The 16392-nt window shown below is 41.2% G+C and overlaps 1 protein-coding gene across 1 annotated transcript; it reads right to left on the bottom strand.

Moving 5' to 3' along the window:
- Window positions 1-236: 236 nt before the first annotated feature.
- On the bottom strand, window positions 237-15734 carry immt (inner membrane protein, mitochondrial (mitofilin)). Its single transcript, XM_088991192.1, has 14 exons — window positions 15602-15734; window positions 14405-14472; window positions 13012-13204; window positions 11740-11884; window positions 9920-10012; window positions 9429-9557; window positions 8478-8611; window positions 7357-7460; window positions 7027-7162; window positions 5756-5885; window positions 4501-4724; window positions 4288-4419; window positions 2193-2322; window positions 237-1208 (listed from the first exon to the last, which is right to left on the bottom strand). Exons 1-14 carry the CDS (start codon window positions 15641-15643, stop codon window positions 601-603), a joined length of 2268 nt encoding a protein of 755 aa, XP_088847318.1. The 5' UTR covers window positions 15644-15734; the 3' UTR covers window positions 237-600.
- Window positions 15735-16392: the final 658 nt, after the last annotated feature.

Here is a 16392-nt window from a genome sequence, read left to right as displayed (position 1 = left end):
TATTGTTATTATTATAATTATTAGCTAGCTAGCTGGCTTGCTATCTGAGTTACTTCCGGGTTGAGTGAACGCTGGCGCGTGTGGCTGCCGCTGCTCACCCACAGAAAAACTGATCCTGTGACTGTAAAGTGACCTTGAGAGTTTTGAAAGGCGCTTAGAAATGAAATGTATTATTATTATTATGAGTAAAGGCTAATCCAATCCCCCCCCCAAAAAAAATCAAGAGACAAGTCCCAAATTCTTATTCATGATTTATTGTGAAGTGCAATATTGACCAAAAAAATAAAACGCTGACATATTAATTGTCCAACACTCTTATTATTAATTACAATTTCTTGTGGGTGGGGGAGGGCAATCATTTGAATTTAGGTGCCCAAAATAAATACATATTTCAAGTTGGCCGAAACAGTTGATGAGGGCGTATAATATAGCGGTTAAATAATTAGCTATGGCTACGTAGTGCTTTTAAACAACATGTGTTATGTTAGCATGTGGGCTAACACACCACAGAAAATGTGGCATTTCACCAAAAAGTCAGCTAGTTATTGTTTACTTTTCAAGCATCGACTAGAGTGTCCCTTTTTTTGTAAGCTAGCAACGCTACGGCGATTGGGTGGTCCCTAATCCCACCGCATTTGCGTAAGCAGACAACAAACCCACCGCCTGCCTAGTTTCCAGAGTTAGCCTAGCTTCCTTTAGCCAATCCTCCGCCACCTTCCGCGCTTCCCCCGTTAGCTGGTTGACTAGCTTAGCGGCTAGCTCCAAATCGCCGTGCTCCAAGCAGTAGCTAGCGTACGAAAGTAGCTTAAACGGGTCGAAATCCTCCGCCGTTAACTGGTCGGGCGGGACTTCCTGTTTGTCTTCGAATAGCAACGCAGCTTGCAAGTAGGAGAGGAAATATTGATACAAGGAGTTGTGAGATTCGTCGATGAGGGCGACTTTGCGAACGAGCGAACGCAGAGCGTTGAAGCGGGCGCGCAGGGACGCTTCGGTGTAGACGCCGCGCTGTAGAGATTCTTCCGGAATGGCGGAAGCTAGCGCCGTGGCGAATTCGTTGTCGCCGCAGCTGTCTCGCAACGCCTTAGCGGCGACATCCAGCGGCTTGGTGGGGGAAGCGGCGTCGGCCGTTTTCAAGGTGTACTTCAAAGCTTCCACGGAGAGCCACAGCAGGTGAGCTTTTCGAGCTTCCTCCTCCGCCACCGCGTGGCCTGCGTAGACGGACAATTCCAAGATGGATGACACGTCAATAGAGCGCAACTTTTATACAGTGATACCTCGGCTTACGAACTTTTTTCGGGATACACTCGAAGCTGTCTCAATGAGTGATGTGTCGTTCGCGAACGAGCCCGTTCTCCTGACAATAAAATGGCATCCGGCTTGTTTTGGTCCTCTATTCCCCGCCCCCAGTCGTCGGTTAAAGCCACGTGATTGGTCAAGAACGCAGCAGTGAGGGGGTGGGGGTTACAGACAGAGAGAGAGTGAGGCCGTTCTCCAAAAAACAAAATGGCAGCTGACTTTATTTTGTGTCCTCTATTCCCCGCCCCCAGTCGTCGGTTAAAGCCACGTGATTGGTCAAGAACGCAGCAGTGAGGGGAGGTGATTTAAACATTAAAGAGACAGGCAGACGACAGAGAGAGTGAGAAAATGGAGAGAAAACAGTGAAATTTGGACTGGTTTCAACTTTGATAGTTTAAAGGCAGAGTGTCGACTGCAAGGTTAAAATATCCCTTCAATCAGTCTCACAAATGATGAGGAACAAGGTAAAATTATAGCAGAGAAAGCACCTACAAGGGATCATTCTTCAAGATGGTGAAAGAAGATGGCTACGTTCCTCATCAAGTGTTTAATGCTGATGAAAGCGGCCACTCCATTCCATCAAGCCATCAACGACCATCACAAAGGTCAATAAAATGACTTTATTATACAGTACAGTTTATTTCTTTAATTATAATACCATAGCACATTTATTAGACATAAACTAAGGTATATTTTGTGTAGTTTTAAGGCTTATTTAGTAGAAAATGATGTTTTATGGGGACCTGGGAACGGATTATTCTCATTTTAATGGTTTCCTATGGGAAATTATGTTTTGGGATACGCACTTTTCACCTTACACACTGTCTGGGAACCAATTAAGTTTGTATACCAAGGTATCACTGCTTAAGCGCCTTTCAAAGCTCTCAGAGTCTTACTGTCAATCGCCTCCTCCACTCCCTTCAGTCTTGCATAGGCCGTATTCATATCCAGCGTGAAGTTATCCACTTGCTCCTGACTCCGTTGACGGTGTCGAGTCTCTTGTTCTAACAGCTTGCTGCTGAGGACCTACAAAGACAGAAGCCGCATCAGTGCAAACGACAACAATGCTCCCAATCTACCAGTGGCGGACCGTCAAGGCCTGCAAAGCCTTCTCTGCTAGCCTAAAAATATCTGAATCACGGACTGATCTGAATTATATTTTGTCCACAAATTCTTACTAAATAATTCAAAATTGACTTTCAGGTTCATTTAACCAATCACATTTCAGCCATCAATTGTTACCAGGTGCAGAAATCCACTTGGAGGCCTTCACAATCAGTTCTGCAGGCCCCGGAGCATAAAAATCAATGGCGATGAAACGGTTGCTTTAACCAATCAAGAGTTCGCGTCGCTGGCAACGTCAGAGTTTTTCGCAAATTATCACTAGCCAATAATAGTACCACAAGCCACGAGTGATAAACGCATATTGGCCGGAGGTAGCACACTGTATCTGTACCGATATGCATAAGCAAATACAGTCAAACCTCGGTTTTCGAACGCCTCGCTTCTCATCCCATTCGGTTTTCAACCAAAAATGTCATATTTTTTTATGCCCCGGTATACAACCGAAATTTGGCTCGCAACCAAACTGAGTGCATCTGAATGCATCACTCCACTACCCTCTGCTTCCTTATATGTCACGTCTTCCTCATTGTGACCGGCGCATTAATATTGTTTTATTTTTGCGAAAATGCTGACATATTTGGTTAAGATCTCCTGAATAGTTTGAATTTAAAGCATGGTTTGAAAAGTTAGTTTGCCCAAAGACAGCTGGGATAGGTGCCAACACGCCCCGTGGCAGAAAGACAAAGAGATGTTAATGTTGATGTTAAAAATTGGTGAAAAAAAAAGTTTGTTTTTATAGAATTTTACACATGACCTGCTCTATTATTAAGTTTTTATCCGGTTTATGCGATGAAATAATTAAAAAAGTTGTTTTCTACACTTTGAACGGATTAAGATTTTTTACATTGATTTTAATGGAAAGTGCTGTTTCGGTTTTTGAAAAAAAAAAAATTGGTTTTCGAACAGGTTTCTGAAACGGATTATGGTCGAAAACCGAGGTATCACTGTACAGGTGAAATGCGACTTAGTAGCAAGTTCCGTTCCGACCAAACGGTCGTAAGTTGAAATGGTCGCAAGTCGAAATCCACTCAAAATGAATCGAGACTCGGAGGCTACATGACACGCGGTCGATTGCTGTTTGAGATTGAGATGCTGGCTAACTGGCCAAAATTCCTCGTGCCTTTTTTTAAATAGGGTCTGGCAGTCGTGGTCGAAAGTACGCGTGGTCGTAAATCGAGCTGGTCGTAAGTCGGATGTTACCTGTATAGTGTCCATTTAATCGCGGTTTTGTCAACGCACCATGGCGGAATGAGAAGAAATGGATTTGCTTGCCATTTTCAAGATGGAGTTTTCAAGGAAAAAAAATGGACGTCATTAATGTTGGACAATTCTGAAGCTTGCAAAAATAGCAAATCATATTTTATGAGGTTCTCATAAATCCACGTATCCCTAGTCAAAATTCGAACAGTTTAATGACAGTATGTCTTAAATTTCTTACGTTATTTCCTGGCCAACAACACCCTCTAATGGACGTGTAGTAATATCACACCACACACACGCAGCTTTGAAGTGATTCAGAGATAGCACTACTGAAGGCCTAGGAGTGACATGCACGGCCCGCCACTGCAGTCTTCAACCTGTAGCCTCTTCGGGCTCCAGTTTAGAGCAGTGGGGGATAAAAGTTTAGAGAATTACAGCCTCTGTAGATCATACCTCAATCCAGCAGATCCTGTATTTTGTTTTTCTACTTCTTTCTTTCCTTTCTGCACTTTGTTGCTGTGAAATGTCAATTTCTCCACTGCGAGACTAATAAAGGCTAATCCAATCCAATCCCATGAAAAGGGAGACTTTTTTTTGAACAGTTTGATGCGAGACAATTCAGAGCAATTTCTATCCAAAAAGATCTTATCAATAATGATCAATGACCTGCTCAGCTTCCGCTTTCAGTTCCTGCTCCTGCACTTTGAGGACATCTTGAACGTGATCCGTGTGAGCCGCCGCCTGACGCCGAAGTTGAGTCCTCATTTCGGCTTCCATCACTTCCCTCAATTCCGACAGCTAAACAACGAGACAACGAATGAGTGCAAATGCATCGCTCCTGGCATGATGATCAAGAATATAGACGCGTTCTGGTGGTACCTTCCTCTCCTGCTCGAGTCGGGCGTCCTCCTTGATGTGCTGCAGGGACGTGTTGACGGCCGCCTCCTGCGATTTCAGGTGTTCCAACTTTTGTTGCTGCAGAGCAGCTTCGATATGGATCTGTTCTCTGACTCTTTGCTCGGCTAGTTCTCGGTTGAGTTGGTCAATGCGACGGTGCGCGTGGGCAATTAGCGCATTCAGGTCGTCTGTTGATAGCTTACCGGCTAACACGCGCAGACACAGAAAAACAATGATTTTTTTTTTTTTTTTGGGGGGGGGCATATGACTTTTCCAGTTACTGTTTAAAGGACAACCGACGTCTCCGGACAAGTTGTGTCCATCATTTGTAAAATGGCTTCAAATGACTTCTACTGAGCACATTTTAAAAAGATTCCAGCGCATATAGCTATGGTTTACGTTTTAAGACTTGCGCTGAATATTCCGGAAGTCTTGTTTTTGAGTTGGTGACGAGTCCGTACGTGACGTCACTGAAGGAACGCCCCTGACCGAAAAAAAGACACATTGTAGCAGTCCTTTCATCACGTCAATGCATTTTGCTGTGCTTGTTTGGTCTGAAAACGTTGTGTTGCACCAAAAAGAGCAAGAAGAGGGCGACCAAGCTCCATATAAGGAATTTATCAGGCTGTGGAAACGGGCTGATTAATTTCTCACAGGAGGTTGGTCGCCATTTTCTGCCTCTTTTTTGGATGAGAGATTTCCCCCCAATGTTGCCTCAAAATGGCACGGAATAAATTCTTGAATGGATTGCAAACATGTATGCTTTCCTCTTCAGAACTATTTGAACCATATTCATAACTGGATGTGTAACAAGAAAGTATCTTCTCCCAATCAAACGCCATTGTTTTGATTCTCCAGCAAGGCAAGACGTCTTGGCGTGACGTCACGAACTGGGGGCGGGACTTTCTGAAAATGCCCAATTGGCAGCTCAATTTTTTGCAGATTTTGGACACTTGAAGTCATTTTTATTGGTGTTTTTGCATTTGACTAAAAATATCATCCTGCGTGTTTTGGGTATTTTAGAAGCTATAAAACGTTTCTCCGGTGTCAGTTAAGAAACAAAGAAAATGACGTCGGTTGTCCTTTAAATGTTGACACTACTGTATACGTAATTGTTTGCAGGATTTTTGTGTATTCAGTATAACTGTGAGACATTTTTGTTTGAATCCCATTAGAACGTTACGCGTTAGCGACTGAAACGTGATGAGAATGGAGATGTTGATGCTATTGGTCTTACTGAGTCCTTTCCAGTTGGCCTGAATCTCTGGAGTCAGGCTGCTCACTTCCTTTTGAAATTGGAGTTTGGCTTCGTGAACCAGTTGACTGTACTGGGAGACCACCTTGGCTTCCGACTCAGCAGACTTCACCTACACCATACATAAATAACAATAAAAAGAATAACTATCATACGTTTCATTTAGAAGCGCCTTTCAAAACTCTCAAGGTCACTTTACAGCCACAGGATAAGTTTCTCTGTGGTTGAGCAGCGGCAGCCACATGCGCCAGCGTTCACTCAACCCAAAAGTAACTCAAATAGATAGAAAGCTAGCTTGTTAGCTAAGAGTTAGCTAAGAATCACTCAACCCGGATGTAACTCAAATAGATAGAAATCTAGCTAGCTAGCTAATAGATAGCTATTAGATAGATAGCTATCTAGCTAGCTAGATAGCTAACAGATAACTATTAGATAGATCACTATATAGCTAGCTAGATAGCTAATAGATAACTATTAGATAGATAGCTTGCCAAATAGCGAATTAGATATCTAGCCAGGCAGCTACACGGCTGATAGCTAAAAGATAGCAAATAGATAGCTCAGTAGCTAGCTAGATAACTAATAATAAATGGAATTTACAAGCAAAAGTATATATTTTAGATTGGATCATTCCTTTCAGTCTCTGTCTCACTAGCTAGCTGGCTGGCTAATAGACAGCTATTAGATAGATAGCTATATAGACAGCTAGATAGCTATTAGATAGCTAGCTAGATAGCTACCCAGCCAGCTAGACAGCTAATAGATAGCTATTAGATAGCCATTAGATAGCTAGTCAAATAGCTAATAGATAGCTAGCCAGCCAGCTGATAGCTAAAAGATAGCAATTAGATAGCTCGGTAGCTAGCTAGATAACTGATATTAAATGGAATTTACAAGCAAAAATATACATTTTAGATTCCATCATTCCTTTCAGTCTCTGTCTCACTGGGTAGCTAGCTGGCTAATAGATTGGATTGGATTTGCCTTTATTAGTCTCGCAATGGAGAAATTTACATTTCACATTATTAGATAGATAGCTAGCTAGCTAGCTAGCTATCTGTTAGCTAACAGATAGCTAGACAGTGGATAGATAGCTATTAGATAGCCATGAGATGGCTATTAGATAGCTAGCCAAATAGCCAGCTAGAGAGCTAATAGCTAGCCAGCCAGCCAGCTAATGGCTAGCTAATAGCTAATTGATAGCCAGAAAGCTAGCCAGGGAGGCTTATTTCATTATGAAAAGGATTTCTTACCTTATTGACCATTTTATCCAAGTCCACCGCCATTTTATGGAGATTTTCCTCTGCCGCTAACACGAGGGGGCGAGCAGAAGGGACATTCAGCCCTTTGGATTTGTCAATGACAGATTTGAGACTGTCCAAGGCCTCGCTGTAGTCACAGACAGATAGATCATCAGACTACTGGTTAGCAGACCGCCTCACAGTGCAGAGGTGGAGGGTTCGATTCCGACTCCTTCCTGTGTGGAGTTTGCATGTTCTCCCCCGACCTGCGTGGGGTTTCTCTGGGTCCTCCGGTTTCCTCCCTCATTCCAAAAACATGCAGTCACTGGATCAAATACTTACTTAGCTTTGAGCAACGCTGTCGCTGCGTCGTTCACGGCGGAGGCTCGATTAGCAAGACAAGCTTCAAGATCTTTCCACTGGGCTGACTTCTCCTGTGGTGGAACCTAAAATGGAGAACGGTTCTTACTCTGATGTTTTGGGATGTTACTAGTGTGCTTAGTTTAGAAACTAGCATCATAGTGTCACGGCCACATAATGGCTTAATCTTATAAAATGTGACCACAGTGATACCTCAGTTAACAAACACTTTAGCTTACGAACTTTTTGCCGTACGAACATTAAATTTGTGAGAATATAATCTTGGCATACAAACTCATTTTCGGGAAACACACGGAGCGCCACAATGGCTGGCGGACTAGTTTTCCACACCCACTTTCTTTCAGTGCAGATGTGGTTTGTTATCGAGTGGAGTACTTTTGCCTTTTTGAGACCAAAAAAGACCCCAAGCAAAGGCTAGTGGTCATCCAAAGAGGACACAAAAGAAAATTGCGGTCGAACAGAAGAAGGAGATCATCTAAAAACACGAATGAGGTGTGCGTTTGTGTGACTTAGCGTCCCAGTACCGGTATGCTAAGTCGACCATTGCTATGTGTGGCTAAGGGTGTTTCTGTGTTGTCTAAACAACGGCCTCGGGCGATAGCAGAGGTTGAAAAACTTCTGTTGATTTGGATTAACAAAAAGCAGCGAGCAGGGGACAGTGTGAGTGAGGGTATTATCGCCAAGAAATCACGGCAACTTCACTTGGATATCGTCAAGAGGCAACTACATCAACGACCATCGTAAAGGTCAATAAAACGACTATGATAGAGTAGTTTATTTATTTAATTACAATAGAATAGCACATTTATTATACATAAAATAAGGTATATTTTGTGTAGTTTTGAAGCTTATTTAGTAGAAAATTGAGTTTTATGGGGACCTGGAAACGGATTATTCTCATTTTAATGGTTTCCTATGGGAAAATAATGTTTGGAAGACACACTTTTCGCCTTACATACACTTTCTGGGAACCAATTAAGTTCGTAAGCTGAGGTATCACTGTACAATGAAAACCGCTTTCAAAGAAATGTATTTTGATAACACTGATAAGAAGTTGTGTCATTCTTTTGTGCAGCGTGTACCTCTGCTTCCATGGCTTCCTTCAATTTTTGCGTATGTCGCCCGATGGCCTGCAAGGCTGCCTCTTGAGCTCCAATGGCCTGCAGCGTGGCTTTAGCAGAGCTGGCCAACGAGTCGTCAAGATTCCCCGACAGGGCTTGAAAAAACACACAACATACAAAGAGAACATAAGACTGTTTTGATGGAAAGCTTAAAGGACAACCGACACCTCCGGACAAGTTGTAGCCATCATTTGTAAGATGGCGTCAAATGACTTCGACTGAGCGTATTTGACAAAGATTCCACCGCATATAGCTATATTTTACATTTTAAGACTGGCGCTGAATATTCAGGAAGTCTTGTTTTTGAGTTGGTGACGGGTCCGTACGTGACGTCACTGAAGGAACGCCCCTGACCGAGAAAGCGACACACAATGCATTTTGGGTACTTTGGTTCGAAAACTTCGTGTTGATGGCGAAATTAGAAGGAAAAAACATAAACAACGTGATAATGAATCGTTGTGTGTTGCACGAAGACTACTATTTGATACTAGTTGACACAAATTCCCAGCAGACAAATCAGCCCATTTCTAACAGAGCTTTGGCGCCATCTTGTGCATTTTCTGGGACGCTACATTGGAGTCCTGACGGTTCAAATTGATCCGGAAGGACTTCTTTCATCGATTGCAAACATTTATGCTTTCCTCTTCAGAACTATTTGAATCATATTCATAACTGGATGAGTAACAAGAAAGCATCGTCTCCAAATCTGAAGCCATTGTTTTGATTCTAGAGCAGAGCAAGACGTCCCGGCGTGACGTCACGATTAAGGGGGCGGCACCTTCTGAAAGTCACCATCTCCGAGGTCATGGGACACTTAAAGTCATTTTTTATTGGTGTTTTGAATTTGACTCAAACTATCAGCCTGCGGTGTCGGTTGTCCTTTAAGTTGTTTACACGACAATAGTGGCTTACATGCTAAGATTTCCTGTTCATCAAGGTCTTGTTGAGCAAGTCGAGCGGTCACCTCTTCAACTGGACGCTCTTGAAGCGGGGCTGCTGCTGCTCCGGAGACTTGATGATTATGACATTCGTTACACTCCTCTTGACAGACACAAACATACAATTATCAAAGTTAGCTTTATTGTCAAATATGCTAATATGCATGACATACAGCTAAAATGAAATGACTGTCCATGTAAGCATGGACCGCCAAGTTCAATGAGATGAGATATTTCTTTAGAATACTCTCAGACAGTGGCTGGCCATACATGTCACTCCGAGGCCTTCAGTAGTGCTATGTCTGAATCACTCCACAGCTGCGTTTGTGGTGTGATATTACGACACGTCCACTAGAGGGTGTCGTTGGCAGATATTTTTAGGGCCAGCAGAGAAGACGGCCCACCAGGCTCTTAGACATAAAGAATTCTAGATGCGTGTGGAGGAGTAAGCGTGGACGGTACTACCTTTGACTGGCTTCATGTCAGCGTCGCACGGAGCAGGGACTGATGGGACTTCACTGATGGCTGAAATGATGTGAGTCACCTCCGTGGAAACTTCTAATGGAACACAATGAAGACAACAAATTGAAGAAACCCTTGTTGAAGGAACGGTAGGATTTTATGCGCTCTTGCGACCAAACCGTGATGGAAAAACACACGATGACTACTATGCAGAAACTGTTTCAAGCGAAGGACAATTTTCTTAAAAGCAGAGAGACGACGTAGGCCAAACTTCACCTACGACAGCGTAAAACTTTTATTCACAATTTACAGGCAAACTAAGAAAACAGGATTTAAAAAAAAAAAAAAAAAAAAAAACTAGTTTCCAAATGTAGCAACTTAAAGGACAACCGACGCCACCACACAAGTTGTGTCCCTAATTTGTAAAATGACTTCTACTGAGCGTATTTGACAAAGATTCCACCGCATATCGCTTTATTTTACATTTTTAGATTCGCACTGAATATTCAGGAAGTCTTGTTTTCGAGTTGGTGACGATTCCTGACGTGACGTCACTGAAGGAACGCTCCTGACCGAGAAAGCAACACACAATGCATTTTGGGACACTTTACAGTAACAGGATATTTTTTTGCGGGTGAGCAGCGGCAGCCACACGCGCCAGCGTTCACTCAACCCGGAAGTAATATAAAGTTAAAAAACAAATATCTGTATTCAGCTCCAACATGAGGTTCACAAACACATCGATTATTAAGCTCAATGAGCAGGTTTAAATATTTGAAACAGTTTTCGCCTTACACACTAATTTATTTATTATAAATAATATGTCTGATTATTATTACAATATTTTGAAAATCTCATGTGCTGAACATTTATTTCCCATAAGAAACCATTAAAATGAGAATAATCCGTTCCCCAGGTGCCCATAAAACATAATTTTCTACTAAATAAGCCTTAAAACTACACAAAATATCCTTTTTTATGTATAATAAATGTGCTTTTGTCTTGTAATTAAAGAAATAAACTGTATAATATGTATAATAAACTTGTTTTATTGACCTTGATGGTCGTTGATGTCGTTGCCCCTTGATGATATCCGAGTGAAGTTGCGGTGCTTTCTCGCTGATAATACCCTCACGCACTGTCCCCTGCTAGCTGCTTTTCGTTCATCCAAATCAACAGAAGTTTTTTCAACCTCTTCTATTGCCTGAGACCGTTGCTTACACAACACAGACACCCTTAGCCACTTGTAGCAATGGTCGACTTAGCATACTGGTACTGGGACGCTAAGTCACACAAACTCACACCTTGTTTGTGTTTTTTGATGATCTCCTTCTTCTGCTCGACCGTCATTTTCTTCTGTGTCCTCTTCGGCTTAACACTAGCCTGTGGTGTTTTTTTGGGGGGTCCCATAATAGCAAAAGTACTCCACTCGATAACAAACCACGTCTGCACTTAAAGAAAGGAAGTGATGAAAACTAGTCCGCCAGCCACCGTGGCGCTGTGTGGTTTGATTCGTCCGCCGAAAACTAGTTTGTATGCCAAGATTATATTCTCGTGAATTTAATGTTAATAAGGCAAAAAGTTCGTGAGCTAAAGCGTTTGTAAGATGAGCTATCAGTGCATGTCATAATTCATAATTCATAATTTCATTATCATTCATAATTAATAATAATAAATACACCACCACCGAGAATAAAATTGTACCAACAATGGAGCATATGCACACTTGGAATGATGTTTGAGTGGGATGATATTCATAATAATAATAATAATAATAATAATAATAATAATAATAATAATAATAATAATAATAATAATAATACCCTCAAGGCTCTGCGCAGGCTGTAGTGGGAGTGGTTTTGTTACTTCTACGGGGCTCTCGGTTGACTCTTTGGCTTTCTTTTCTTGCTTTGCTTTGGACACTTTCATTGCTTTTTCCATCATGGAAGGAGGTTGGGCCAACTCCATCTGCACAGTAAAAAGTGATTCAATATTTTAAAAAAAATGCACCACAAATTCAGGAAAAAGCTTTCGGCTGCTTGTTATTTTAATACAGTGGGGTCTCGGTTTACGAACACCTTGCCTTACGAAATTTACGAATGTTAAATTTATGAAAATTAAACCTTGGATTAAGCACTACTTTTCGCGATACATACGCCCCACCGCAGATGGCGGAGTAATCTTCGGCGGAAGAACACCAAAGCACATGCCTCCAAGGAGTTTTTTACAGATACTATTGCTGTAATGGGACCGAAAAAGACCCCACCCACCAAAGCGGTGTGTGTGTGTATATATATATATATATACACATACATATATACATATATACATATATATATATATATATATATATATATATATATATATATATATATATATATATATATATATATATATACCTACTGTCCAGTGCCGGACTCTGCTATGATAGGTCCCTGCTCTCAGGTTGGGGGGAGCAGAGGACTACTCCCTGCGGCTACACTGATTACTTCTATTGTCCTGCCTGATAATGGGGTCAATGACTGGCCTGATTGCCCCATTTGCACTGGTATCACCTCATCAGCATAACTAAGGCTATGTTGCCTAAGAAATCTGTAGTAAGAACGATCCAAATTAAACTTCACCCCACCATGGCGATTTAGTGAAGGGTATTGCTGTTTTATGAAAATGGCTTCTTTTTCGCCCCCTTTCAAACCATCTATTTTCTTTCGCTAAGATTTTAACCTCCCTGTCGCCAAATGTATGGTTGCTAGCTAGTGTTTTTTTGAGAATTTGTTGAGTCTCCCCAATGTATTGCTAACGCTTGGCTCTCGACTCCAGGAATGACGATCCCATACAACGCGCGATTTATCTAAAGGAAGCTAACAGCTGGGCATTGTGCCGATCGCCGATTCAGAATTGAAAAATCGTCATTTTCATTCATAAACGATAACCCGGAATGGGATCATGAAAATTGCACTCATTACGGCAAAGCCAGAGTAGTTGGCATTATCACAATCAATTAATTTACAGTAATTTAATATCCTAAATGCATTCTTACACTGTGATCTTTCAAAACACCTTAAACACCTTTGTTACTGTGAATATGTCCTGACCTGTTTTTTGACAGGTAGAGTCGTTTCTTGGGGAGCAGGTCCCAACGCCAACCCCAAGAGCCGATCTGAATAAGGAACGTTTTTCTCCACACTTTCTCTGAACTTGCCATCCCATTTGGCGTACAGTATCGTTCCGGCAATGCCGCCGCTGACGGTCATCAAGCCAGCTGTGACCACTTTGGCAGCACCGCCGCTGCAGGAAAAAAAAGAGAGAAAAAAAAAACCATAAAAAAGATGAGAATTGGTTTCTACATCTGTATTTGATGTGTGTGTGTGTGTGTGTGTGTGTATGACTAGTCTTGTGAGGACCAATAACATTTTATACCATATGTAATGAGGACATTTTTGACAAGTGAGGACCATTTGGCCGCTCCTCACAAGTTTTTCATTCTAAAGGTTTCTAGACGATCTATATCTGCTTCTGTTAAAGTTTCAGAAAGGTCCTCACAAATTCAACCAAAATTATTTTTTTGGTGTGTATTTTCATTTCACTTGGATACACACACTTTTTACTCACTGTGTGTGTGTTTATGTGTGTGCGTGTGGTTAATGAGAGGAAAAAGTCCATACCACAAAAAGTAAAACAATATTTTAACCAAATTTACTAGAGGGGTGAGGACTTTGAATGTAGCCATTCAGAACCCCCACTCCTGCTGTTATTTCAGGTTCAAGTCCACTTTTTATTTCTTTGTTTTTTAAGAAGTTGAAGTGGGAAATGGCCTGACATTTAGTCTTCAAATGGAACACGAGTTCTTCTCTAAACAACGGTGGTCCTCACTCCTTATCTGTAGTTATCCGGAACTCACCAAACCATTGAAACAGAAATGTGTGTGTGTGTGTTTGTATGACTAGTCTTGTGAGGACCAATAACATTTTATACCAGACGTAGTGAGGACATTTTTGAGAAGTGAGGACCTTTTGGCCGGTCCTCACCAGTTTGTCATTCTAGAGGCTTCTCGACGGTCTTTATATGCATCTGTTAAACTTTCAGAAAGGTCCTCACAAATTCACCCAAAATTATTTTTTGGTGTGTATTTTCATTCTGAGTGTGTTTCACTGAGTGTGTTTATGTGTGTGTGTGTGGTTAATGAGAGGAAAAAGTTCATACCACAAAAAGTAAAACAATATTTTAACCAAATTCACTAGAGGGGTGAGGACTTTGAATGTACCCATTCAGAAACCTCACTCCTGCTGTTATTTAAGTTTCAAGTCCACTTTTTATTGCTTTGTTTTTCAAGAAGTTGAAGTGGGAAATGGGGTGACATTTAGTCTTCAAATGGAACACTAGTTCTTCAGCAACTTAGCAGCAACGGTGGCCCTCACTCCTTATCTGAAGTTATCCGGACCTCACAAAAACAATTGAAACAGGAATGTGTGTGTGCGTGTGTGTTACCTGCTTTCCCCAGCTGCATAGTGTCTACGGGGTTGCAGACCGGTGAGAGGCGTTCGTCCATAGTTTTTCTAAGAAACAAAATGTAGCCAATCGTGTTAAAATTGTCATCAAATGGTGAGTACTTTTAATGTACATTCACTTTAATTTCAATGTTATTGTGCTGATGACCATTTTATATCTGAGTTTTAGGTGATGCACAGTGAGGTGTGGACAAGGATTGATCGCTGTCAGATACGGATTATTATTATTATTGCATTTTCTGTGTAGCTTTCTCTTGTTTCTATTTATAACTGTATTTATTTATTGTATTCTATTTGCGATTGTATTTTATTTATAAAAGTACATATGCTTGTCTGTGACTGTAAAGTGTCCTTGAGAGCTTTGAAAGGCGCTTCAAATGAAATGTATTATTATTATTATTATTTAGAATCATTTCATGTTTCATACGAAAAACAAATAAACTTACTATTGTTTGGTTAACGGGAACAGTTTCTGTGTTGTCTAAGCAACGGTCTCAGGCAATAGAAGAGGTTGAAAAACTTCTGTTGATTTGGATTAACGCAACGCAGGAAGCAGGGGACATTGTGAGTGAGGGTATTATCGCCGAGAAAGCACGGCAACTTCACACGGATATCATGAAGCGGAAACTACATCATGACCATCAGAATGGTCAATAAAACGACTTTACTATACAGTACAGTTTATTTCTTTAATTACAATACAATATCACACTTATTATACATAAAATAAGATATATTGTGTGAAGTTTTAAGGCTTGTTTAGTAGAAAATTATGTTTTATGGGGACCAGGGAACTGATTTCTCAGTTTTAATGGTTTCTCATGGGAAATAAATGTTTGGCAGACGAACTTTTCGAATTACACACACTTTCTGGGAAGCAATTAAGTTCGTAAAATGAGGTATCACTGTATATACATTGACGGTGAGCTTGTGCGTGCGTGCGTGCGCGTGGTGAAGCTATAATTGTCAAGTGTAACTCAGGTGCACAAAAGTGCCAATACAGAGATGAATATCGATTAGTGTACATGTAATGACACACATCCGCGATCGCTCCATGAGTAAGGCTCCGGGTCACTGACAACACTTGTAGCTTAGCATGCTAACGTTAACCGTGAGAATGATGCAACGTAACCAGTTGTACACAAAAACAGCAGCTAACGCAGTGTCAAAATCTTACCCGCAATGTGAATTTAGCACCTCTGAAACAAGCCCTGAGCATGGTCGTCCAAACCTTTTTTTTTGTCCTTAAGTCAAATTGAGTTGAACCCGGACAGAATCCGTGACTCTTTCTTTCCCCTTGGTTTGCTGCTTCCGAGTCTTCCTCTGAATTGAAAGTAGCTCATTTGGCGATATAAAAAGATGTCAGCGCCCCCAATCGGCAGGAGGGGGAACGCTGTCAGAAAAGGTACAGTGAGACCTCAACTTACAAACTTTTCGTCTTACAAACGTCAAATTTATTAAAAATAAACCTTATAATAAGCACTATTTTCATAATACACACCCACCACGGCTGGCGGAGTGATCTTCGGCGGAAGCACACGACCGAATAGCACCAGAGGTTAAGTTACCAACAGTCCTTATGGAAGGTGACTCTCCTTCCATAAACCATCAACGACCATCAAAAAGGTAAATAAAACTTTATTTTACAGCACAGTTTATTTCTTTAATTACAGTCGTCATGTAATGCGCCTCTTTCCAAACAGCAATTCCCTTTGACCTTCGACCTCCAACGCCATTCCATTAACCCATCAATTACCATCACAAATGTAAATAAAGTGACTTTATTATACGGTGCAGTGTATTTCTTTCATTACAATACAATAGCACATTTATTATACATAGAATAAGGTATGTTGTGTGTAGTTTTAAGGCTTATATAGTTGAAAAGTATATTTTATGGAAACCCGGGAACGGATTATTCCCATTTTGATGGTTTCCTATGGGAATTTCTTTTTTGAGATACACACT

The sequence above is a fragment of the Hippocampus bargibanti genome, linkage group LG02 (genome assembly GCF_051943395.1).
Source record: "Hippocampus bargibanti isolate YZ-2025 linkage group LG02, ASM5194339v1, whole genome shotgun sequence".
Lineage (NCBI taxonomy): Eukaryota > Metazoa > Chordata > Actinopteri > Syngnathiformes > Syngnathidae > Hippocampus > Hippocampus bargibanti.
This window is presented reverse-complemented; position numbering and strand designations above follow the sequence as displayed.

Bases quoted from the DNA above. Each gene is read 5' to 3' on its own strand.
- immt (XM_088991192.1), bottom strand. From the start codon at position 15,643: ATGCTCAGGGCTTGTTTCAGAGGTGCTAAATTCACATTGCGG. The intron at 4,420-4,500 runs GTACCACCAGAA...CTCGTTGTTTAG, and splicing joins GACTCGAGCAGGAGAGGAAG to CTGTCGGAATTGAGGGAAGT. The intron at 1,209-2,192 runs GTAAGACTCTGA...CCGTCTACGCAG, and splicing joins AGTGGAGGAGGCGATTGACA to GCCACGCGGTGGCGGAGGAG.